Raw genomic sequence first — 27,972 nt, 5'->3', positions numbered from 1 at the left:
TGACTAGGTCTTTTAGCAAATAGGGCTATCTTCTGTATACCACCCCGACCATGTCACAACACAACTGATTGGCTCATGAAAATAAATTCCACAAATGAACTTTTAACAAGGCACACCTGTAAATTGAAATGCGTTCCAGGTGACTACATCATGAAGCTGGTTGAGAATCCGCCTCTTTTTCAGGATCGTCCAGGCCAGAGCGTGGACCTTAGGATACTATGAGTGGATACTCTCTCTTGGGTTGGTTTAGCCCAGAATCACCCCTCATACGACTCCTACCAATGCACTCAGTACCTTTAGTTGGGTCTCAGGTTCCTTCCTACCAGCAATTCAGGTTCCTGATAGACTATTTAACCAGATGCTATGAATCCTCAATTAATCCAGTCTATTTCAGAAACCTGGAGTAAAACGACATGTGCTTGTATGACTCTTTGATGACGCAGGGTTTCAGAACAATAAAGCAAGTTTATTCAAAATGACAGAAACAGGCATAAAAAACCCTCGATCAACCAATCACAAATCAATATCACCAATCGATGATAAGCAAAACATTTCCTTGGATTAAATTGAGCGCCCTTAACTAAACCCTTAACTAAACCCTTATTAGGGTGTACCAATATTATATATATTTTTTCACAATTTCATGAGAAGCACTGTATTTATTAACAAGAAAAATATGTTCTTACCTTCTACAACTTATAAACAGATTTTTGTCTCCCCCCTCGGGATGCTCAGTTCCTCAGTTGGTGTCTAAAAAACTAACAGCTACTAGAACACTTCTACCAATGAGGTAACCTAAAGGATTCCTCCTAGAATGTTCTAGAACACTTCTACCAATGAGGTAACCTAAAGGATTCCTCCTAGAATGTTCTAGAACACTTCTACCAATGAGGTAACCTAAAGGATTCCTCCTAGAATGTTCTAGAACACTTCTATCAATGAGGTAACCTTAAGGATTCCTCCTAGAATGTTCTAGAACAAACATACATTTTTCAAACTACCTTTACTCAATTCTAATCTTACTACAACCTAATTTATTACTCCAGTTATATCTTAATAATTCAATATTTTAAACATGATAACATTTGACCATTATAATGTCTCGTTATCAACCTCCTAAGGCGTTGTCCTCTAATAAGCAGAATGAAACACAGTCTATATGATTCACAACTTAAAACTACATTATAACTCTCCTCACCTGCATTATTTTAACACCTTTAATATCTCCCAATGTTTTCAACCTTTAACATTTAATATGTTTAACCTTTAATTAGGATTTCAATCAATTCCCAATTCATTTCTTCTTCTCTTTCGTCAGTGTCAATTCATTTCTTCTTCTCTTTCGTCAATGTCAATTCATTTCTTCTTCTCTTTCGTCAGTGTCAATTCATTTCTTCTTCTCTTTAGTCAATGTCAATTCATTTCTTCTTCTCTTTCGTCAATGTCAATTCATTTCTTCTTCTCTTTAGTCAATGTCAATTCATTTCTTCTTCTCTTTCGTCAGTGTCAATTAATTTCTTCTTCTCTTTAGTCAATGTCAATTCATTTCTTCTTCTCTTTAGTCAATGTCAATTCATTTCTTCTTCTCTTTCGTCAGTGTCAATTCATTTCTTCTTCTCTTTAGTCAATGTCAATTAATTTCTTCTTCTCTTTAGTCAGTCAATTCATTTCTTCTCTTTCGTCAATGTCAATTCAACCTCATTGTTCATTCTTCTTTATGCTCCATGTGTGAGTGAAAGTGAAACGTCTTCCTGAGTGTGTGTGTGGGTGTTTACAAGTGGGTTCCCCCTACCTGTGTCCTCTGTCACTAAAATGTCACAGAAAACGGAGCCTCAACCAACTATTCTTGACACAGTAAAGACCCTCAGTCTACCTCTGTACATTACCAAACAGGAAAGAACCCCAGTCTACCTCTGTACATTACCAAACAGGAAAGAACCCCAGTCTACCTCTGTACATTACCAAACAGGAAAGAACCCCAGTCTACCTCTGTACGTTACCAAACAGGAAAGAACCTCAGTCTACCTCTGTACATTACCAAACAGGAAAGAACCTCAGTCTACCTCTGTACATTACCAAACAGGAAAGAACCTCAGTCTACCTCTGTACATTACCAAACAGGAAAGAACCCCAGTCTACCTCTGTACATTACCAAACAGGAAAGAACCCCAGTCTACCTCTGTACATTACCAAACAGGAAAGAACCCCAGTCTACCTCTGTACATTACCAAACAGGAAAGAACCCCAGTCTAACTCTGTTACCAATCATATTTATGTTCTATTTCTTCTTCTAGACATAAAACATTTACAGTCATTCAACCACTTCTTCTTCAAGAGATTAGTACAAATCAACCATATTCTGTCATTATAAGGAACCACTTCTTCTTCAGAAGAACTTTCTGCAGAATCAGAACCAGGAAGACAAGACAAGTAGGAGTGAAGAATGAATTCCTGTTCCTCCCTCAGGAACTGATCCCATGAGTGGCTCTCAGGCGTAGCGCGAAGTCCCCTGGCAGCCCTTGTCTGATCAGTTCCTCGCGGAGCTGGAAACACAACACACACAGTGATTATCAGGTAGAGCCGAGGAGAAACCTGTCTGATCAGTTCCTCGCGGAGCTGGAAACACAACACACACAGTGATTATCAGGTAGAGCCGAGGAGAAACCTGTCTGATCAGTTCCTCGCGGAGCTGGAAACACAACACACACAGTGATTATCAGGTAGAGCCGAGGAGAAACCTGTCTGATCAGTTCCTCGCGGAGCTGGAAACACAACACACACAGTGATTATCAGGTAGAGCCGAGGAGAAACCTGTCTGATCAGTTCCTCGCGAGCTGGAAACACAACACACACAGTGATTATCAGGTAGAGCCGAGGAGAAACCTGTCTGATCAGTTCTCAAAGCTGGAAACACAACACACACAGTGATTATCAGGTAGAGCCGAGGAGAAACCTGTCTGATCAGTTCTCGCGGAGCTGGAAACACAACACACACAGTGATTATCAGGTAGAGCCGAGGAGAAACCTGTCTGATCAGTTCCTCGCGGAGCTGGAAACACAACACACACAGTGATTATCAGGTAGAGCCGAGGAGAAACCTGTCTGATCAGTTCCTCGCGGAGCTGGAAACACAACACACACAGTGATTATCAGGTAGAGCCGAGGAGAAACCTGTCTGATCAGTTCCTCGCGGAGCTGGAAACACAACACACACAGTGATTATCAGGTAGAGCCGAGGAGAAACCTGTCTGATCAGTTCCTCGCGGAGCTGGAAACACAACACACACAGTGATTATCAGGTAGAGCCGAGGAGAAACCTGTCTGATCAGTTCTCGCGGAGCTGGAAACACAACACACACAGTGATTATCAGGTAGAGCCGAGGAGAAACCTGTCTGATCAGTTCCTCGCGGAGCTGGAAACACAACACACACAGTGATTATCAGGTAGAGCCGAGGAGATACCTGTCTGATCAGTTCCTCGCGGAGCTGGAAACACAACACACACAGTGATTATCAGGTAGAGCCGAGGAGAAACCTGTCTGATCAGTTCCTCGCGGAGCTGGAAACACAACACACACAGTGATTATCAGGTAGAGCCGAGGAGAAACCTGTTTGATCAGTTCCTCGCGGAGCTGGAAACACAACACACACAGTGATTATCAGGTAGAGCCGAGGAGAAACCTGTCTGATCAGTTCCTCATGGAGCTGGAAACACAACACACACAGTGATTATCAGGTAGAGCCGAGGAGATACCTGTCTGATCAGTTCCTCGCGGAGCTGGAAACACAACACACACAGTGATTATCAGGTAGAGCCGAGGAGAAACCTGTCTGATCAGTTCCTCGCGGAGCTGGAAACACAACACACACAGTGATTATCAGGTAGAGCCGAGGAGAAACCTGTCTGATCAGTTCCTCGCGGAGCTGGAAACACAACACACACAGTGATTATCAGGTAGAGCCGAGGAGAAACCTGTCTGATCAGTTCCTCGCGGAGCTCGAAACACAACACACACAGTGATTATCAGGTAGAGCCGAGGAGAAACCTGTCTGATCAGTTCCTCGCGGAGCTGGAAACACAACACACACAGTGATTATCAGGTAGAGCCGAGGAAAAACCTGTCTGATCAGTTCCTCACGGAGCTGGAAACACAACACACACAGTGATTATCAGGTAGAGCCGAGGAGAAACCTGTCTGATCAGTTCCTCACGGAGCTGGAAACACAACACACACAGTGATTATCAGGTAGAGCCGAGGAGAAACCTGTCTGACCTGACACTGACCTGTTGTAAAACCACGTTTCTGATGTAATCATCTGTCAGTGGGTTCAGAGAGGACAGTTTTATCCTCAGTACAGCAACGTATCCTGTGGAAACACAGCCAGTCCACATTATTACAACACACATACACAAATCATTCGTTAAAATTTGAACTAAAGTTAATTTTGTACTTACTAGGCCCACTGCTCGTTGTTGTACCGTCCACAATATGGGTTGTGAGACGGGTGGTTGGGTGTGTACTTAAAGTTGTGGGTGCTGTGGTAGTTGTGGGAGCTGTGGTAGTTGTGGGAGCGTACGTACTGACATTTGTGGGTGTGGTTGTGAGTTCAGTAGTTGTTTGGGTGGTATTTGGAAGTGCAGGTGCAATCTGTGTGGTCGTGAGGTTTGTTGTTAGAGGAGGAGAGGTTGTTGGTTCCTCTGTGGTTGTGAGGTTTATTGTCAGAGGAGGGGAGGGTGTTGGTTCCTCTGTGGTTGTGAGGTTTATTGTCAGAGGAGGGGAGGGTGTTGGTTCCTCTGTGGTTCTGATGGCTGTAGCACAAAGACAGACAAACAGACAGACAGAGATGTGTTGATTGGTTGATTGGTTGCTAATTGTCTCAAACATGCATTTCAACTAGCATCTGTAAGTAACAGTGAGACTAGCAGAACACCAGAAAGGGGATCATTAACCTCATGCTGTAGTGAAACTGTACCCACCACTTGTGTTTCCAACCCTGACGATCAGACAGCGCAGCTCAGAGTGATACATGGAACTGAGAAGATCAACAGAACAACTGTTCAGATCTTTGTGAAAGACCATTTTATAAAACATTACAAACCCAACAAACCACATTCCATTGGTTTAAAAAAATAAGTCAAAGCTACACAAACCACATTCCATTGGACTGGGGGGCAGTATTGAGTAGCTTGGATGAATAAGGTGCCTAGAGTAAACTGCCTGCCACTCAGGCCAAAAAGCTAGAATATGCATATAATTAGTAGATGTGGATAGCAAACACTCTGAAGTTTCTAAAATTGTTTGAGTATAACAGAACTCAAATGGCAGGCAAACACCTGAGGAAAAAATCCAACCAGGAAGTGGGAAATCTGAGGTTTGTAGTTTTTCAATCATTGCCTTTCGAATATACAGTGTCTATGGGGTCATATTGCACTTCCCACGGCTTCCACTAGATGTCAACAGTCTTTAGAGCCTTGTTTCAGGCTTATACTGTGAGGGGGAGCGAATAAGAGCTGTTTGACTAAGGGCAGAATGCCTTGAGCTAAGCCATGAGAGCCGAACTGCATTCCCTTTCATTTCTAAAGACAAAGGAATTGTCCGGTTGCATTTATGACAAAAACATCCTAAAGATTGATTCTATACATCGTTTGACATGTTTCTACGAACTGTAATGGAACTTTTGGACTTTTCACCTGGACCTAGTGCTCTCGCCTGGTGCATTTTGGATTACTGTACTAAACGCGTGAACAAAAGGAGGTATTTTGACATAAAGGATGGACTTTATCGAACAAAACATTTATTGTGGAATTGGGATTCCTGGGAGTGCATTCTGATGAAGATCATCAAAGGTAAGTGAATATTTATAATGCTATTTCTGAGTTTTGTGACATCTCTCCTTGGTTGGAAAATGGCTGTATGTTTTTCTGTGGCTATGCGCTGACCTAACGTAATTGCATGCTTTTACCATAACACTTTTTTGAAATCAGACACTGTGGCTGGATTAACGAGAAGTTGATCTTTAAAATGGTGTATAATACTTACTACAATACTATGTTTGATTTTACTGGCGAAGACGATACCGTCCCACATATCCCAGAGAAGTGAATGAAACATGTTAAAACCAAACAAACCACATCCCATTGAAGGAAAGGCAGGTTAAAACCTAGTCAGTTGCACAACTGAATGGATTCTACCAAAATGTGTCTAAATGTACATTCAACTGATCGTCTTGATAGTAGCCTACAGAAATGATGCATTATGCTAGTTTATTTTGTGCCTTTATTTAATCAGGTAAGTCATTATGTTGTGCTATACGTTTCCAGTTGAAGTGGCAGCAGACTGACCTGTCGTTCACTCCCTGAGCGATGAAGCACACAGGATAGTACCCTCCCTCCTCATCCTCAGTGGGCGTCCATCTTAGAAGGTACTCTCCTGGGACAGTGGTGTTCTCTGTGATACTGGAAGGTCCACTCACCAACAGCTCTGAAACCCTGAAACACACAGGGAGAAAACAATACAATGTCATTATTATTTTATATTTATTATATATTTATTATATTATTATTATTATGTTTCATTATGAACCCCATTAGCTTAAGCAGCAGCTACTCTTCCTGGGGTCAAAACATACAACATGACATTACACGTAACATTAATAGACAAGAAAAGATCAAGGACAGAACTGCATCACTTCAAAATATGAATCAAACAAATAAAAAAGTCCTGTATTGAAATGGAATGTGTTAAATGTTGAAGCTAAAAGAGTCTTGAATAAAGTTGACATCAGTTTATGTATTGACTGTAGATGTCAGATCAGTTTATGTATTGACTGTATTGACTGTTGATGTCAGATCAGTTTATGTATTGACTGTAGATGTCAGATCAGTTTATGTATTGACTGTAGATGCCAGATCAGTTTATGTATTGACTGTAGATGTCAGATCAGTTTATGTATTGACTGTCGATGCCAGATCAGTTTATGTATTGACTGTATTGACTGTTGATGTCAGATCAGTTTATGTATTGACTGTAGATGTCACATCAGTTTATGTATTGACTGTAGATGTCAGATCAATTTATGTATTGACTGTAGATGTCAGATCAGTTTATCTATTGACTGTAGATGTCAGATCAATTTATGTATTGACTGTAGATGTCAGATCAGTTTATGTATTGACTGTAGATGCCAGATCAGTTTATGGATTGACTATAGATGTCAGATCAGTTTATGTATTGACTGTAGATGTCAGATCAGTTTATGTATTGACTGTAGATGTCAGATCAGTTTATGTATTGACTGTATTGACTGTAGATGTCAGATCAGTTTATGTATTGACTGTAGATGCCAGATCAGTTTATGTATTGACTGTCGATGTCAGATCAGTTTATGTATTGACTGTCGATGCCAGATCAGTTTATGTATTGACTGTATTGACTGTTGATGTCAGATCAGTTTATGTATTGACTGTAGATGTCACATCAGTTTATGTATTGACTGTAGATGTCAGATCAATTTATGTATTGACTGTAGATGTCAGATCAGTTCATCTATTGACTGTAGATGTCAGATCAATTTATGTATTGACTGTAGATGTCAGATCAGTTTATGTATTGACTGTAGATGCCAGATCAGTTTATGTATTGACTGTAGATGTCATATCAGTTTATGTATTGACTGTAGATGTCAGATCAGGAACCATATCAGTTTATGTATTGACTGTAGATGTCAGATCAGTTTATGTATTGACTGTAGATGCCAGATCAGTTTATGTATTGACTGTAGATGTCAGATCAGTTTATGTATTGACTGTAGATGTCAGATCAGTTTATGTATTGACTGTAGATGTCAGATCAGTTTATGTATTGACTGTAGATGTCAGATCAGTTTATGTATTGACTGTTGATGTCAGATCAGTTTATGTATTGACTGTAGATGTCAGATCAATTTATGTATTGACTGTAGATGTCAGATCAGTTTATGTATTGACTGTAGATGCCAGATCAGTTTATGGATTGACTATAGATGTCAGATCAGGAACCATATCAGTTTATGTATTGACTGTAGATGCCAGATCAGTTTATGTATTGACTGTAGATGTCAGATCAGTTTATGTATTGACTGTTGATGTCAGATCAGTTTATGTATTGACTGTAGATGTCAGATCAGTTTATGTATTGACGGTAGATGTCAGATCAGTTTATGTATTGACTGTAGATGTCATATCAGTTTATGTATTGACTGTAGATGTCAGATCAGGAACCATATCAGTTTATGTATTGACTGTAGATGCCAGATCAGTTTATGTATTGACTGTAGATGTCAGATCAGTTTATGTATTGACTGTCGATGCCAGATCAGTTTATGTATTGACTGTATTGACTGTTGATGTCAGATCAGTTTATGTATTGACTGTAGATGTCACATCAGTTTATGTATTGACTGTAGATGTCAGATCAATTTATGTATTGACTGTAGATGTCAGATCAGTTTATCTATTGACTGTAGATGTCAGATCAATTTATGTATTGACTGTAGATGTCAGATCAGTTTATGTATTGACTGTAGATGCCAGATCAGTTTATGGATTGACTATAGATGTCAGATCAGTTTATGTATTGACTGTAGATGTCAGATCAGTTTATGTATTGACTGTAGATGTCAGATCAGTTTATGTATTGACTGTATTGACTGTAGATGTCAGATCAGTTTATGTATTGACTGTAGATGCCAGATCAGTTTATGTATTGACTGTCGATGTCAGATCAGTTTATGTATTGACTGTCGATGCCAGATCAGTTTATGTATTGACTGTATTGACTGTTGATGTCAGATCAGTTTATGTATTGACTGTAGATGTCACATCAGTTTATGTATTGACTGTAGATGTCAGATCAATTTATGTATTGACTGTAGATGTCAGATCAGTTCATCTATTGACTGTAGATGTCAGATCAATTTATGTATTGACTGTAGATGTCAGATCAGTTTATGTATTGACTGTAGATGCCAGATCAGTTTATGTATTGACTGTAGATGTCATATCAGTTTATGTATTGACTGTAGATGTCAGATCAGGAACCATATCAGTTTATGTATTGACTGTAGATGTCAGATCAGTTTATGTATTGACTGTAGATGCCAGATCAGTTTATGTATTGACTGTAGATGTCAGATCAGTTTATGTATTGACTGTAGATGTCAGATCAGTTTATGTATTGACTGTAGATGTCAGATCAGTTTATGTATTGACTGTAGATGTCAGATCAGTTTATGTATTGACTGTTGATGTCAGATCAGTTTATGTATTGACTGTAGATGTCAGATCAATTTATGTATTGACTGTAGATGTCAGATCAGTTTATGTATTGACTGTAGATGCCAGATCAGTTTATGGATTGACTATAGATGTCAGATCAGGAACCATATCAGTTTATGTATTGACTGTAGATGCCAGATCAGTTTATGTATTGACTGTAGATGTCAGATCAGTTTATGTATTGACTGTAGATGTCAGATCAGTTTATGTATTGACTGTAGATGCCAGATCAGTTTATGTATTGACTGTAGATGTCAGATCAGTTTATGTATTGACTGTTGATGTCAGATCAGTTTATGTATTGACTGTAGATGTCAGATCAGTTTATGTATTGACTGTAGATATCAGATCAGTTTATGTATTGACTCTAGATGTCAGATCAGTTTATGTATTGACTGTATATTTGTATTTGTGTTCATTATGGATCCCCATTAGCTGCTGCCAAGGCTTTACAGTCCATGTGTATGTATAGTGGGTATGTTATCGTGTGTGTGTGTGTGTGTGTGTGTGTGTGTGTGTGTGTGTGTGTGTGTGTGTGTGTGTGTGTGTGTGTGTGTGTATGCGTGTGTCTGTGCCAATGTGTTGCTTCACAGTCCCCGCTGTTCCATAAGGTGTATTTGTATCTGTTTTTTAAAATCTGATTGTAGGGAAGAGCAACAACCCGCTGACACACCTGTTGGTCCAACTATTGCATTTAAAACCCCTGATTTTAGTCTCTACCTATCGGCTAAGTGTTTCCATGTTTCCTTTCTCTTACGTGGACTGGGTAGCCTGTGCTCTGACAGTGATTTCCAGGGGTTGGTCTGCAGAGGCGTAGAGCAGTGCACCCTGGGCTGGTGTTGGAGACAGGAACATGGGTAGGTACAACCCCTCCATACAGGATGTCACTGGGGGGTCCACTGAGAGACAAACCATGGAGTTGAGATACAACACACGGCATCATGTTTTTCAGTATAAATCATTACTACAACCTCTTTACGAGGCTACAGGGTTGGAAACTGCATAAAATGTAATGACATTCACTACTTCTACTACTGGAAACAAGCCAAAGGCATCATCTTATTCTCTATGAAGAGAAACAACTTGTTAGAAACTACCTACATATGAAGATAAACTAACTGATATGAAGATAAACTACCTAGATATAAACTACCTAGATATAAAGATAAACTACCTAGATATAAACTACCTAGATATAAAGATAAACTACCTAGATATAAACTACCTGGATATAAACTACCTAGATATAAAGATAAACTACCTGATATAAAGATAAACTACCTAGATATAAAGATAAACTACCTAGATATAAAGATAAACTACCAGGATATAAAGATAAACTACCTAGATATAAAGATAAACTACCTAGATATAAAGATAAACTACCTAGATATAAAGATAAACTACCTGGATATAAAGATAAACTACCTAGATATAAAGATAAACTACCTAGATATAAAGATAAACTACCTGGATATAAAGATAAACTACCTAGATATAAAGATAAACTACCTAGATATAAAGATAAACTACCTAGATATAAACTACCTAGATATAAAGATAAACTACCTAGATATAAACTACCTAGATATAAAGATAAACTACCTGGATATAAAGATAAACTACCTAGATATAAAGATAAACTACCTGATATAAAGATAAACTACCTAGATATAAACTACCTACATATGAAGATAAACTACCTGGATATAAAGATAAACTACCTAGATATAAACTACCTACATATGAAGATAAACTACCTGGATATAAAGATAAACTACCTAGATATAAAGATAAACTACCTAGATATAAACTACCTACATATGAAGATAAACTACCTGGATATAAAGATAAACTACCTAGATATAAAGATAAACTACCTGGATATAAAGATAAACTACCTAGATATAAACTACCTGGATAAATTGATAAACTACCTGGATATAAAGATAAACTACCTGGATATGAAGATAAACTACCTGGATATAATGATAAACTACCTGGATATAATGATAAACTACCTAGATATAAACTACCTGGATATAAAGATAAACTACCTGGATATAAAGATAAACTACCTAGATATAAAGATAAACTACCTAGATATAAACTACCTAGATATAAACTACCTAGATATAAAGATAAACTACCTAGATATAAACTACCTGGATATAATGATAAACTACCTAGATATAATGATAAACTACCTGGATATAATGATAAACTACCTAGATATAAAGATAAACTACCTAGATATAAAGATAAACTACCTAGATATAAACTACCTAGATATAAACTACCTAGATGTAAAGATAAACTACCTAGATATAAACTACCTAGATGTAAAGATAAACTACCTAGATATAAACTACCTGGATATAAAGATAAACTACCTAGACATAAAGATAAACTACCTAGATATAAACTACCTAGATATAAAGATAAACCACCTAGATATAAAGATAAACTACCTGGATATAAACTACCTAGATATAAACTACCTAGATATAAAGATAAACTACCTAGATATAAAGATAAACTACCTGATATAAAGATAAACTACCTGGATATAAAGATAAACTACCTGGATATAAAGATAAACTACCTGGATATGAAGATAAACTACCTAGATATAAAGATAAACTACCTGGATATGAAGATAAACTACCTAGATATAAAGATAAACTACCTAGATATAAACTACCTATATATAAAAATACACTACTTAGATATAAAGATAAACTACCTGGATATAAAGATAAACTACCTGATATAAAGATAAACTACCTGGATGTAAAGATAAACTACCTGGATATAAACTACCTAGATATAAACTACCTGGATATAAAGATAAACTACCTGGATATGAAGATAAACTACCTGGATATGAAGATAAACTACCTAGATATAAAGATAAACTACCTAGATATAAACTACCTATATATAAAAATACACTACTTAGATATAAAGATAAACTACCTGGATGTAAAGATAAACTACCTGGATATAAACTACCTAGATATAAAGATAAACTACCTAGATATAATGATAAACTACCTAGATATAAAGATACACTACTTAGATATAATGATAAACTACCTAGATATAAACTACCTGGATATAAAGATAAACTACCTAGATATAAAGATAAACTACCTGGATGTAAAGATAAACTACCTAGATATAAAGATAAACTACCTAGATATAAAGATAAACTACCTAGATATAAAGATAAACTACCTGGATGTAAAGATAAACTACCTAGATATAAACTACCTGGATATAATGATAAACTACCTAGATATAATGATAAACTACCTGGATATAATGATAAACTACCTAGATATAAAGATAAACTACCTAGATATAAAGATAAACTACCTAGATATAAACTACCTAGATATAAACTACCTAGATGTAAAGATAAACTACCTAGATATAAACTACCTAGATGTAAAGATAAACTACCTAGATATAAACTACCTGGATATAAAGATAAACTACCTAGACATAAAGATAAACTACCTAGATATAAACTACCTAGATATAAAGATAAACCACCTAGATATAAAGATAAACTACCTGGATATAAACTACCTAGATATAAACTACCTAGATATAAAGATAAACTACCTAGATATAAAGATAAACTACCTGATATAAAGATAAACTACCTGGATATAAAGATAAACTACCTGGATATAAAGATAAACTACCTGGATATGAAGATAAACTACCTAGATATAAAGATAAACTACCTGGATATGAAGATAAACTACCTAGATATAAAGATAAACTACCTAGATATAAACTACCTATATATAAAAATACACTACTTAGATATAAAGATAAACTACCTGGATATAAAGATAAACTACCTGATATAAAGATAAACTACCTGGATGTAAAGATAAACTACCTGGATATAAACTACCTAGATATAAACTACCTGGATATAAAGATAAACTACCTGGATATGAAGATAAACTACCTGGATATGAAGATAAACTACCTAGATATAAAGATAAACTACCTAGATATAAACTACCTATATATAAAAATACACTACTTAGATATAAAGATAAACTACCTGGATGTAAAGATAAACTACCTGGATATAAACTACCTAGATATAAAGATAAACTACCTAGATATAATGATAAACTACCTAGATATAAAGATACACTACTTAGATATAATGATAAACTACCTAGATATAAACTACCTGGATATAAAGATAAACTACCTAGATATAAAGATAAACTACCTGGATGTAAAGATAAACTACCTAGATATAAAGATAAACTACCTAGATATAAAGATAAACTACCTAGATATAAAGATAAACTACCTGGATGTAAAGATAAACTACCTAGATATAAACTACCTGGATATAAAGATAAACTACCTAGATGTAAAGATGAACTACCTAGATGTAAAGATAAACTACCTAGATGTAAAGATAAACTACCTAGATGTAAAGATAAACTACCTAGATGTAAAGATAAACTACCTAGATGTAAAGATAAACTACCTAGATATAAACTACCTAGATATAAAGATAAACTACCTAGATATAAACTACCTAGATATAAAGATAAACTACCTAGATATAAACTACCTAGATGTAAAAATAAACTACCTAGATATAAAGATAAACTACCTAGATATAAACTACCTAGATATAAATATAAACTACCTAGATATAAACTACCTGGATATAAAGATAAACTACCTAGATATAAAGATAACTACCTAGATATGAAGATAAACTACCTAGATATAAACTACCTAGATGTAAAGATAAACTACCTAGATATAAACTACCTAGATATAAAGATAAACTACCTAGATGTAAAGATAAACTACCTAGATATAAAGATAAACTACCTAGATATAAACTACCTAGATATAAAGATAAACTACCTGGATATAATGATAAACTACCTAGATATAAAGATAAACTACCTAGATATAAAGCTAAACTACCTAGATATAAACTACCTAGATATAAACTACCTAGATATAAACTACCTAGATATAAACTACCTAGATATAAACTACCTAGATATAAACTACCTAGATATAATGATAAACTACCTAGATATAAAGATAAACTACCTAGATATAAAGATAAACTACCTAGATATAAAGCTAAACTACCTAGATATAAACTACCTAGATATAAACTACCTAGATATAAACTACCTAGATATAAACTACCTAGATGTAAAGATAAACTACCTAGATATAAAGATAAACTACCTAGATATAAAGATAAACTACCTAGATATAAAGCTAAACTACCTAGATATAAACTACCTAGATATAAACTACCTAGATATAAACTACCTAGATATAAACTACCTAGATGTAAAGATAAACTACCTAGATATAAAGATAAACTACCTAGATATAAACTACCTAGATATAAACTACCTAGATATAAACTACCTAGATGTAAAGATAAACTACCTAGATATAAAGATAAACTACCTAGATGTAAAGATAAACTACCTAGATATAAACTACCTAGATATAAACTACCTAGATATAAAGATAAACTACCTAGATGTAAAGATAAACTACCTAGATATAAAGATAAACTACCTAGATATAAAGATAAACTACCTAGATATAAAGATAAACTACCTGGATATAAAGATAAACTACCTAGATGTAAAGATAAACTACCTAGATATAAAGATAAACTACCTAGATATAAACTACCTAGATATAAAGATAAACTACCTAGATATAAAGATAAACTACCTGATATAAAGATAAACTACCTAGATATAAAGATAAACTACCTAGATATAAACTACCTGGATATAAAGATAAACTACCTAGATGTAAAGATAAACTACCTAGATATAAAGATAAACTACCTAGATATAAAGATAAACTACCTAGATATAAAGATAAACTACCTGATATAAAGATAAACTACCTGGATATAAACTACCTAGATATAAACTACCTAGATATAAAGATAAACTACCTGGATATAAAGATAAACTACCTGGATATAAACTACCTAGATATAAACTACCTAGATATAAAGATAAACTACCTAGATATAAAGATAAACTACCTGGATATAAAGATAAACTACCTAGATATAAACTACCTAGATATAAAGATAAACTACCTAGATATAAAGATAAACTACCTGGATATAAAGATAAACTACCTAGATGTAAACTACCTAGATATAATGATAAGCTACCTGGATATAATGATAAACTACCTAGATATAAAGATAAACTACCTGGATATAAATATAAACTACCTAGATGTAAAGATAAACTACCTAGATATATGTTCCACTGGATGTCATAATGTGAATGCACCAATTTGTAAGTCGCTCTGGATAAGAGCGTCTGCTAAATGACTTAAATGTAAATGTAAATATAAAGATAAACTACCTGGATATAAAGATAAACTACATAGATATAAACTACCTAGATATAAACTACCTATATATTAGATATAAACTACCTAGATATAAACTACCTGGATATAAAGATAAACTACATAGATATAAACTACCTAGATATAAACTACCTAGATATAAACTACCTATATATTAGATATAAACTACCTAGATATAAACTACCTAGATATAAACTACCTAGATATAAACTACCTAGATATTAGATATAAACTACCTAGATATAAATTATATAGATATAAAGATAAACTACCTAGATATATACTACCTGGATATAAAGATAAACTATATAGATATAAAGATAAACTACCTAGATATAAACTACCTAGATATAAAGATAAACTACCTAGATATAAAGATAAACTATATAGATATAAAGATAAACTACCTAGATATAAACTACCTAGATATAAACTACCTAGATATAAAGATAAACTACCTAGATATAAAGATAAACTACCTAGATATAAACTACCTAGATATAAAGATAAACTACCTAGATATAAAGATAAACTACCTAGATGTAAACTACCTAGATATAAAGATAAACTACCTAGATATAAAGATAAACTACCTAGATATAAACTACCTGGATATAAAGATAAACTACCTAGATATAAAGATAAACTACCTAGATATAAACTACCTAGATATAAAGATAAACTACCTAGATATAAAGATAAACTACCAGGATATAAAGATAAACTACCTAGATATAAACTACCTAGATATAAAGATAACTACCTAGATATAAACTACCTAGATGTAAAAATAAACTACCTAGATATAAAGATAAACTACCTAGATATAAACTACCTAGATATAAATATAAACTACCTAGATATAAAGATAAACTACCTAGATATAAACTACCTAGATATACAGATAAACTACCTAGATATAAAGATAAACTACCTAGATATAAACTACCTGGATATGAAGATAAACTACCTAGATATAAAGATAAACTACCTAGATATAAACTACCTATATATAAAAATACACTACTTAGATATAAAGATAAACTACCTGGATGTAAAGATAAACTACCTGGATATAAACTACCTAGATATAAAGATAAACTACCTAGATATAATGATAAACTACCTAGATATAAAGATACACTACTTAGATATAATGATAAACTACCTAGATATAAACTACCTGGATATAAAGATAAACTACCTAGATATAAAGATAAACTACCTGGATGTAAAGATAAACTACCTAGATATAAAGATAAACTACCTAGATATAAAGATAAACTACCTAGATATAAAGATAAACTACCTAGATATAAAGATAAACTACCTAGATATAAAGCTAAACTACCTAGATATAAACTACCTAGATATAAACTACCTAGATATAAACTACCTAGATGTAAAGATAAACTACCTAGATATAAAGATAAACTACCTAGATATAAACTACCTAGATATAAACTACCTAGATATAAACTACCTAGATGTAAAGATAAACTACCTAGATATAAAGATAAACTACCTAGATGTAAAGATAAACTACCTAGATATAAACTACCTAGATATAAACTACCTAGATATAAAGATAAACTACCTAGATGTAAAGATAAACTACCTAGATATAAAGATAAACTACCTAGATATAAAGATAAACTACCTAGATATAAAGATAAACTACCTAGATATAAAGATAAACTACCTGGATATAAAGATAAACTACCTAGATGTAAAGATAAACTACCTAGATATAAAGATAAACTACCTAGATATAAACTACCTAGATATAAAGATAAACTACCTAGATATAAAGATAAACTACCTGGATATAAAGATAAACTACCTAGATATAAAGATAAACTACCTAGATATAAACTACCTGGATATAAAGATAAACTACCTAGATGTAAAGATAAACTACCTAGATATAAAGATAAACTACCTAGATATAAAGATAAACTACCTAGATATAAAGATAAACTACCTGATATAAAGATAAACTACCTGGATATAAACTACCTAGATATAAACTACCTAGATATAAAGATAAACTACCTGGATATAAAGATAAACTACCTGGATATAAACTACCTAGATATAAACTACCTAGATATAAAGATAAACTACCTAGATATAAAGATAAACTACCTGGATATAAAGATAAACTACCTAGATATAAACTACCTAGATATAAAGATAAACTACCTAGATATAAAGATAAACTACCTGGATATAAAGATAAACTACCTAGATGTAAACTACCTAGATATAATGATAAGCTACCTGGATATAATGATAAACTACCTAGATATAAAGATAAACTACCTGGATATAAATATAAACTACCTAGATGTAAAGATAAACTACCTAGATATATGTTCCACTGGATGTCATAATGAATGCACCAATTTGTAAGTCGCTCTGGATAAGAGCGTCTGCTAAATGACTTAAATGTAAATGTAAATATAAAGATAAACTACCTGGATATAAAGATAAACTACATAGATATAAACTACCTAGATATAAACTACCTATATATTAGATATAAACTACCTAGATATAAACTACCTGGATATAAAGATAAACTACATAGATATAAACTACCTAGATATAAACTACCTAGATATAAACTACCTATATATTAGATATAAACTACCTAGATATAAACTACCTAGATATAAACTACCTAGATATAAACTACCTAGATATTAGATATAAACTACCTAGATATAAATTATATAGATATAAAGATAAACTACCTAGATATAAACTACCTAGATATAAAGATAAACTACCTAGATATAAAGATAAACTATATAGATATAAAGATAAACTACCTAGATATAAACTACCTAGATATAAACTACCTAGATATAAAGATAAACTACCTAGATATAAAGATAAACTACCTAGATATAAACTACCTAGATATAAAGATAAACTACCTAGATATAAAGATAAACTACCTAGATGTAAACTACCTGGATATAAAGATAAACTACCTAGATATAAAGATAAACTACCTAGATATAAACTACCTAGATATAAAGATAAACTACCTAGATATAAAGATAAACTACCAGGATATAAAGATAAACTACCTAGATATAAACTACCTAGATATAAAGATAACTACCTAGATATAAACTACCTAGATGTAAAAATAAACTACCTAGATATAAAGATAAACTACCTAGATATAAACTACCTAGATATAAATATAAACTACCTAGATATAAAGATAAACTACCTAGATATAAACTACCTAGATATACAGATAAACTACCTAGATATAAAGATAAACTACCTAGATATAAACTACCTGGATATGAAGATAAACTACCTAGATATAAAGATAAACTACCTAGATATAAACTACCTATATATAAAAATACACTACTTAGATATAAAGATAAACTACCTGGATGTAAAGATAAACTACCTGGATATAAACTACCTAGATATAAAGATAAACTACCTAGATATAATGATAAACTACCTAGATATAAAGATACACTACTTAGATATAATGATAAACTACCTAGATATAAACTACCTGGATATAAAGATAAACTACCTAGATATAAAGATAAACTACCTGGATGTAAAGATAAACTACCTAGATATAAAGATAAACTACCTAGATATAAAGATAAACTACCTAGATATAAAGATAAACTACCTGGATGTAAAGATAAACTACCTAGATATAAACTACCTGGATATAATGATAAACTACCTAGATATAATGATAAACTACCTGGATATAATGATAAACTACCTAGATATAAAGATAAACTACCTAGATATAAAGATAAACTACCTAGATATAAACTACCTAGATATAAACTACCTAGATGTAAAGATAAACTACCTAGATATAAACTACCTAGATGTAAAGATAAACTACCTAGATATAAACTACCTGGATATAAAGATAAACTACCTAGACATAAAGATAAACTACCTAGATATAAACTACCTAGATATAAAGATAAACCACCTAGATATAAAGATAAACTACCTGGATATAAACTACCTAGATATAAACTACCTAGATATAAAGATAAACTACCTAGATATAAAGATAAACTACCTGATATAAAGATAAACTACCTGGATATAAAGATAAACTACCTGGATATAAAGATAAACTACCTGGATATGAAGATAAACTACCTAGATATAAAGATAAACTACCTGGATATGAAGATAAACTACCTAGATATAAAGATAAACTACCTAGATATAAACTACCTATATATAAAAATACACTACTTAGATATAAAGATAAACTACCTGGATATAAAGATAAACTACCTGATATAAAGATAAACTACCTGGATGTAAAGATAAACTACCTGGATATAAACTACCTAGATATAAACTACCTGGATATAAAGATAAACTACCTGGATATGAAGATAAACTACCTGGATATGAAGATAAACTACCTAGATATAAAGATAAACTACCTAGATATAAACTACCTATATATAAAAATACACTACTTAGATATAAAGATAAACTACCTGGATGTAAAGATAAACTACCTGGATATAAACTACCTAGATATAAAGATAAACTACCTAGATATAATGATAAACTACCTAGATATAAAGATACACTACTTAGATATAATGATAAACTACCTAGATATAAACTACCTGGATATAAAGATAAACTACCTAGATATAAAGATAAACTACCTGGATGTAAAGATAAACTACCTAGATATAAAGATAAACTACCTAGATATAAAGATAAACTACCTAGATATAAAGATAAACTACCTGGATGTAAAGATAAACTACCTAGATATAAACTACCTGGATATAAAGATAAACTACCTAGATGTAAAGATGAACTACCTAGATGTAAAGATAAACTACCTAGATGTAAAGATAAACTACCTAGATGTAAAGATAAACTACCTAGATGTAAAGATAAACTACCTAGATGTAAAGATAAACTACCTAGATATAAACTACCTAGATATAAAGATAAACTACCTAGATATAAACTACCTAGATATAAAGATAAACTACCTAGATATAAACTACCTAGATGTAAAAATAAACTACCTAGATATAAAGATAAACTACCTAGATATAAACTACCTAGATATAAATATAAACTACCTAGATATAAACTACCTGGATATAAAGATAAACTACCTAGATATAAAGATAACTACCTAGATATGAAGATAAACTACCTAGATATAAACTACCTAGATGTAAAGATAAACTACCTAGATATAAACTACCTAGATATAAAGATAAACTACCTAGATGTAAAGATAAACTACCTAGATATAAAGATAAACTACCTAGATATAAACTACCTAGATATAAAGATAAACTACCTGGATATAATGATAAACTACCTAGATATAAAGATAAACTACCTAGATATAAAGCTAAACTACCTAGATATAAACTACCTAGATATAAACTACCTAGATATAAACTACCTAGATATAAACTACCTAGATATAAACTACCTAGATATAAACTACCTAGATATAATGATAAACTACCTAGATATAAAGATAAACTACCTAGATATAAAGATAAACTACCTAGATATAAAGCTAAACTACCTAGATATAAACTACCTAGATATAAACTACCTAGATATAAACTACCTAGATGTAAAGATAAACTACCTAGATATAAAGATAAACTACCTAGATATAAAGATAAACTACCTAGATATAAAGCTAAACTACCTAGATATAAACTACCTAGATATAAACTACCTAGATATAAACTACCTAGATATAAACTACCTAGATGTAAAGATAAACTACCTAGATATAAAGATAAACTACCTAGATATAAACTACCTAGATATAAACTACCTAGATATAAACTACCTAGATGTAAAGATAAACTACCTAGATATAAAGATAAACTACCTAGATGTAAAGATAAACTACCTAGATATAAACTACCTAGATATAAACTACCTAGATATAAAGATAAACTACCTAGATGTAAAGATAAACTACCTAGATATAAAGATAAACTACCTAGATATAAAGATAAACTACCTAGATATAAAGATAAACTACCTAGATATAAAGATAAACTACCTGGATATAAAGATAAACTACCTAGATGTAAAGATAAACTACCTAGATATAAAGATAAACTACCTAGATATAAACTACCTAGATATAAAGATAAACTACCTAGATATAAAGATAAACTACCTGGATATAAAGATAAACTACCTAGATATAAAGATAAACTACCTAGATATAAACTACCTGGATATAAAGATAAACTACCTAGATGTAAAGATAAACTACCTAGATATAAAGATAAACTACCTAGATATAAAGATAAACTACCTAGATATAAAGATAAACTACCTGATATAAAGATAAACTACCTGGATATAAACTACCTAGATATAAACTACCTAGATATAAAGATAAACTACCTGGATATAAAGATAAACTACCTGGATATAAACTACCTAGATATAAACTACCTAGATATAAAGATAAACTACCTAGATATAAAGATAAACTACCTGGATATAAAGATAAACTACCTAGATATAAACTACCTAGATATAAAGATAAACTACCTAGATATAAAGATAAACTACCTGGATATAAAGATAAACTACCTAGATGTAAACTACCTAGATATAATGATAAGCTACCTGGATATAATGATAAACTACCTAGATATAAAGATAAACTACCTGGATATAAATATAAACTACCTAGATGTAAAGATAAACTACCTAGATATATGTTCCACTGGATGTCATAATGTGAATGCACCAATTTGTAAGTCGCTCTGGATAAGAGCGTCTGCTAAATGACTTAAATGTAAATGTAAATATAAAGATAAACTACCTGGATATAAAGATAAACTACATAGATATAAACTACCTAGATATAAACTACCTATATATTAGATATAAACTACCTAGATATAAACTACCTGGATATAAAGATAAACTACATAGATATAAACTACCTAGATATAAACTACCTAGATATAAACTACCTATATATTAGATATAAACTACCTAGATATAAACTACCTAGATATAAACTACCTAGATATAAACTACCTAGATATTAGATATAAACTACCTAGATATAAATTATATAGATATAAAGATAAACTACCTAGATATATACTACCTGGATATAAAGATAAACTATATAGATATAAAGATAAACTACCTAGATATAAACTACCTAGATATAAAGATAAACTACCTAGATATAAAGATAAACTATATAGATATAAAGATAAACTACCTAGATATAAACTACCTAGATATAAACTACCTAGATATAAAGATAAACTACCTAGATATAAAGATAAACTACCTAGATATAAACTACCTAGATATAAAGATAAACTACCTAGATATAAAGATAAACTACCTAGATGTAAACTACCTAGATATAAAGATAAACTACCTAGATATAAAGATAAACTACCTAGATATAAACTACCTGGATATAAAGATAAACTACCTAGATATAAAGATAAACTACCTAGATATAAACTACCTAGATATAAAGATAAACTACCTAGATATAAAGATAAACTACCAGGATATAAAGATAAACTACCTAGATATAAACTACCTAGATATAAAGATAACTACCTAGATATAAACTACCTAGATGTAAAAATAAACTACCTAGATATAAAGATAAACTACCTAGATATAAACTACCTAGATATAAATATAAACTACCTAGATATAAAGATAAACTACCTAGATATAAACTACCTAGATATACAGATAAACTACCAGGATATAAAGATAAACTACCTAGATATAAACTACCTAGATATAAACTACCTAGATATAAAGATAAACTACCTAGATATAAACTACCTAGATATACAGATAAACTACCAGGATGTAAAGATAAACTACCTAGATATAAACTACCTAGATATAAACTACCTAGATATACAGATAAACTACCAGGATATAAAGATAAACTACCTAGATATAAACTACCTAGATATAAAGATAACTACCTAGATATAAACTACCTAGATGTAAATATAAACTACCTAGATATAAACTACCTGGATATAAAGATAAACTACCTAGATATAAAGATAACTACCTAGATATAAAGATAAACTACCTGGATATAAAGATAAACTACCTAGATATAAACTACCTAGATATAAAGATAAACTACCTGGATATAAACTACCTAGATATAAAGATAAACTAACCTAGATATAAACTACCTAGATGTAAAGATAAACTACCTAGATGTAAAGATAAACTACCTAGATATAATGATAAACTACCTGGATATAAAGATAAACTACCTAGATATAAACTACCTGGATATAAACTACCTAGATATAAAGATAAACTACCTGGATATAAAGATAAACTACCTAGATATAAAGATAAACTACCTGGATATAAACTACCTAGACATAAAGATAAACTACCTGGATATAAAGATAAACTACCTGGATATAATGATAAACTACCTAGATGTAAACTACCTAGATATAAACTACCTGGATATAAACTACCTAGATATAAAGATAAACTACCTGGATATAAAGATAAACTACCTAGATATAAAGATAAACTACCTGGATATAAAGATAAACTACCTGGATATAATGATAAACTACCTAGATATAAACTACCTAGATATAAAGATACACTACCTAGATATAAAGATAAACTACCTAGATATAAAGATAAACTACCTAGATATAAACTACCTAGATATAAAGATAAACTACCTGATATAATGATAAACTACCTGGATATAATGATAAACTACCTAGATGTAAAGATAAACTACCTAGATATAAAGATAAACTACCTAGATATAAACTACCTAGATATAAAGATAAACTACCTGATATAATGATAAACTACCTGGATATAATGATAAACTACCTAGATATAAAGATAAACTACCTGGATATAAAGATAAACTACCTGATATAATGATAAACTACCTAGATATAAAGATAAACTACCTAGATATAAACTACCTAGATATAAAGATAAACTACCTAGATATAAAGATAAACTACCTAGATATAAACTACCTAGATAAAAGATAAACCTAGATATACAGATAAACTACCTAGATATAAAGATAAACTACCTGGATATAAAGATAAACTACCTAGATATAAAGATAAACTACCTGGATATAAAGATTAACTACCTAGATATAAACTACCTAGATATAAAGATAAACTACCTAGATATACAGATAAACTACCTAGATATAAAGATAAACTACCTGGATATAAAGATTAACTACCTAGATATAAACTACCTAGATATAAAGATAAACTACCTAGATAAAAGATTAACTACCTAGATATAAACTACCTAGATAAAAGATAAACCTAGATATACAGATAAACTATATAGATCATATATGTACCTCTCACTGCAAACTGAACAGGTAGTTTGCAGAGTGTGTTGTTTGAGGTCCTGATAGATTGAGATCCGTCAGTATAGGAGAGAGAGATGGACTGAGTCGGGAAATCCTCCATCACTAACTGAACTGCATATGTTCCAGTGGTATTACTGTTGCCCCAAAATGACAAGGTGCAGTTCTGAGGGAGACAAGATAAAAACAAGATTAAATGTGTTTTGGCTACGTACATGTTTGACTTTTAAATCAACTATATAAACCTGGAGATTCTTGAAGGATATAACTTAATAATGCCTTATGATCTTATTTCAACTGTCGTAAAAATACATTTACAGGAAAGTCACTAGGTAATCCAAGGTTCTCCTATCAGAACGGGGCCTGCTGCTACCTGGTTCTCCTATCAGAACGGGGCCTGCTGCTACCTGGTTCTCCTATCAGAACGGGGCCTGCTGCTACCTGGTTCTCCTATCAGAACGGGGCCTGCTGCTACCTGGTTCTCCTATCAGAATGGGGCCTGCTGCTACCTGGTTCTCCTATCAGAACGGGCCCTGCTGCTACCTGGTTCTCCTATCAGAATGGGAGCCTGCTTCTACCTGGTTCTCCTATTAGAATGGGGCCCTGCTGCTACCTGGTTCTCTTATCAGAATGGGAGCCTGTTGCTACCTGGTTCTCCTATTAGAATGGGGCCCTGCTGCTACCTGGTTCTCTTATCAGAATGGGAGCCTGCTGCTACCTGGTTCTCCTATCAGAATGGGTGCCTGCTGCTACCTGGTTCTCCTATTAGAATGGGGCCTTGCTGCTACCTGGTTCTCCTATCAGAATGGAAGCCTTCTGCTACCTGGTTCTCCTATCAGAATGAAAGCCTGTTGCTACCTGGTTCTCCTATCAGAATGGGAGCCTGCAGCTACCTGGTTCTCCTATCAGAATGGAAGCCTGCTGCTACCTGGTTCTCCTATCAGAATGAAAGCCTGTTGCTACCTGGTTCTCCTATCAGAATAGGAGCCTGCTGCTACCTGGTTCTCCTACCAGAATGGGGCCTGCTGCTAGCTGCATCTAGCTAACCTGATCTGCATCTGAAATAACGTTTTCATCAATAACCAAATATAGACCCCTAAATTAATCCATGCTTTTGTGACTTCTAGGTTAGACTACTGCAATGCTGTACTTTCCGGCTACCTGGATAAAGCCCCGTTCAGGCCCCATTCTGGTAGTCACTTCCGGAGCCGACTGAGATGGCCGCCTCGCTTCGCGTTCCTAGGAAACTATGCAGTTTTTTGTTTTTTTACGTGTTATTTCTTACATTAGTACCCCAGGTCATCTTAGGTTTCATTACATACAGTCGAGAAGAACTACTGAATATAAGATCAGCGTCAACTCACCATCAGTACGACCAAGAATATGTTTTCCGCGATGCGGATCCGGTGTTCTGCCTTACAAACAGGACAACGGAATGGATCGCATGCAGCGACCCAAGGAAACGACTCCGAAAAAGAGGGAAACGAGGCGGTGTTCTGGTCAGACTCCGAAAAAGGGCACATCGCGCACCACTCCCCAGCATTCTTCTTGCCAATGTCCAGTCTCTTGACAACAAGGTTGACGAAATCCGAGCAAGGGTAGCATTCCAGAGGGACATCGGAGACTGCAACGTTCTCTGCTTCACGGAAACATGGCTTACTGGGAAGACGCTATCCGATGCGGTGCAGCCAACGGGTTTCTCCACGCATCGCGCCGACAGAAACAAACATCTTTCTGGTAAGAAGAGTGGCGGGGGCGTATGCCTCATGACTAACGAGACATGGTGTGATGAAGGAAACATACAGGAACTCAAATCCTTCTGTTCACCTGATTTAGAATTCCTCACAATCAAATGTAGACCGCATTATCTTCCAAGAGAATTCTCTTCGATTATAATCACAGCCGTATATATCCCCCCCCAAGCAGACACATCGATGGCTCTGAACGAACTTTATTTAACTCTTTGCAAACTGGAAACCATTTATCCGGAGGCTGCATTCATTGTAGCTGGGGATTTTAACAAGCTAATCTGAAAACAAGACTCCCTAAATTTTATCAGCATATCGATTGCGCAACCAGGGGTGGTAAAACCTTGGATCATTGTTACTCTAACTTCCGCGACGCATATAAGGCCCTGCCCCGCCCCCCTTTCGGAAAAGCTGACCACGACTCCATTTTGCTGATCCCTGCCTACAGGCAGAAACTAAAACAAGAGGCTCCCACGCTGAGGTCTGTCCAACGCTGGTCAGACCAAGCTGACTCCACACTCCAAGACTGCTTCCATCACGTGGACTGGGACATGTTTCGTATTGCGTCAGATGGAAATATTGACGAATACGCTGATTCGGTGTGCGAGTTCATTAGAACGTGCGTCGAAGATGTCGTTCCCATAGCAACGATAAAAACATTCCCAAACCAGAAACCGTGGATTGATGGCAGCATTCGCGTGAAACTGAAAGCGCGAACCACTGCTTTTAATCAGGGCAAGGTGTCTGGTAACATGTCCGAATATAAACAATGCAGCTATTCCCTCCGCAAGGCTATTAAACAAGCTAAGCGTCAGTACAGAGACAAAGTGGAATCTCAATTCAATGGCTCAGACACAAGAGGCATGTGGCAGGGTCTACAGTCAATCACGGACTACAAGAAGAAACCCAGCCCAGTCACGGACCAGGATGTCTTGCTCCCAGGCAGACTAAATAACTTTTTGCCCGCTTTGAGGACAATACAGTGCCACTGACACGGCCTGCAACGAAAACATGCGGTCTCT

General features: G+C 33.5%; 1 protein-coding gene across 1 annotated transcript in view; it reads right to left on the bottom strand.

Annotated features, from left to right (window-relative positions):
• Positions 1–445: 445 nt before the first annotated feature.
• Positions 446–27,972, bottom strand: part of LOC115125632 (mucin-2-like) — a 46,081-nt gene continuing 18,554 nt past the window's right edge. The window contains exons 5-11 of the mRNA XM_065024004.1: positions 25,194–25,368; positions 10,074–10,215; positions 6,344–6,490; positions 4,979–5,034; positions 4,457–4,810; positions 4,286–4,368; positions 446–2,543 (exon numbers count right to left, since the gene is read on the bottom strand). Of these exons, the coding sequence (XP_064880076.1) occupies positions 2,463–2,543; positions 4,286–4,368; positions 4,457–4,810; positions 4,979–5,034; positions 6,344–6,490; positions 10,074–10,215; positions 25,194–25,368 (1,038 nt within the window). The 3' untranslated portion in view covers positions 446–2,462. The remainder of the gene's footprint in view (positions 2,544–4,285; positions 4,369–4,456; positions 4,811–4,978; positions 5,035–6,343; positions 6,491–10,073; positions 10,216–25,193; positions 25,369–27,972) is intronic.

The sequence above is a fragment of the Oncorhynchus nerka genome, linkage group LG10 (assembly GCF_034236695.1).
Source record: "Oncorhynchus nerka isolate Pitt River linkage group LG10, Oner_Uvic_2.0, whole genome shotgun sequence".
In the NCBI taxonomy this organism is placed as follows: domain Eukaryota; kingdom Metazoa; phylum Chordata; class Actinopteri; order Salmoniformes; family Salmonidae; genus Oncorhynchus; species Oncorhynchus nerka.
This window is presented reverse-complemented; position numbering and strand designations above follow the sequence as displayed.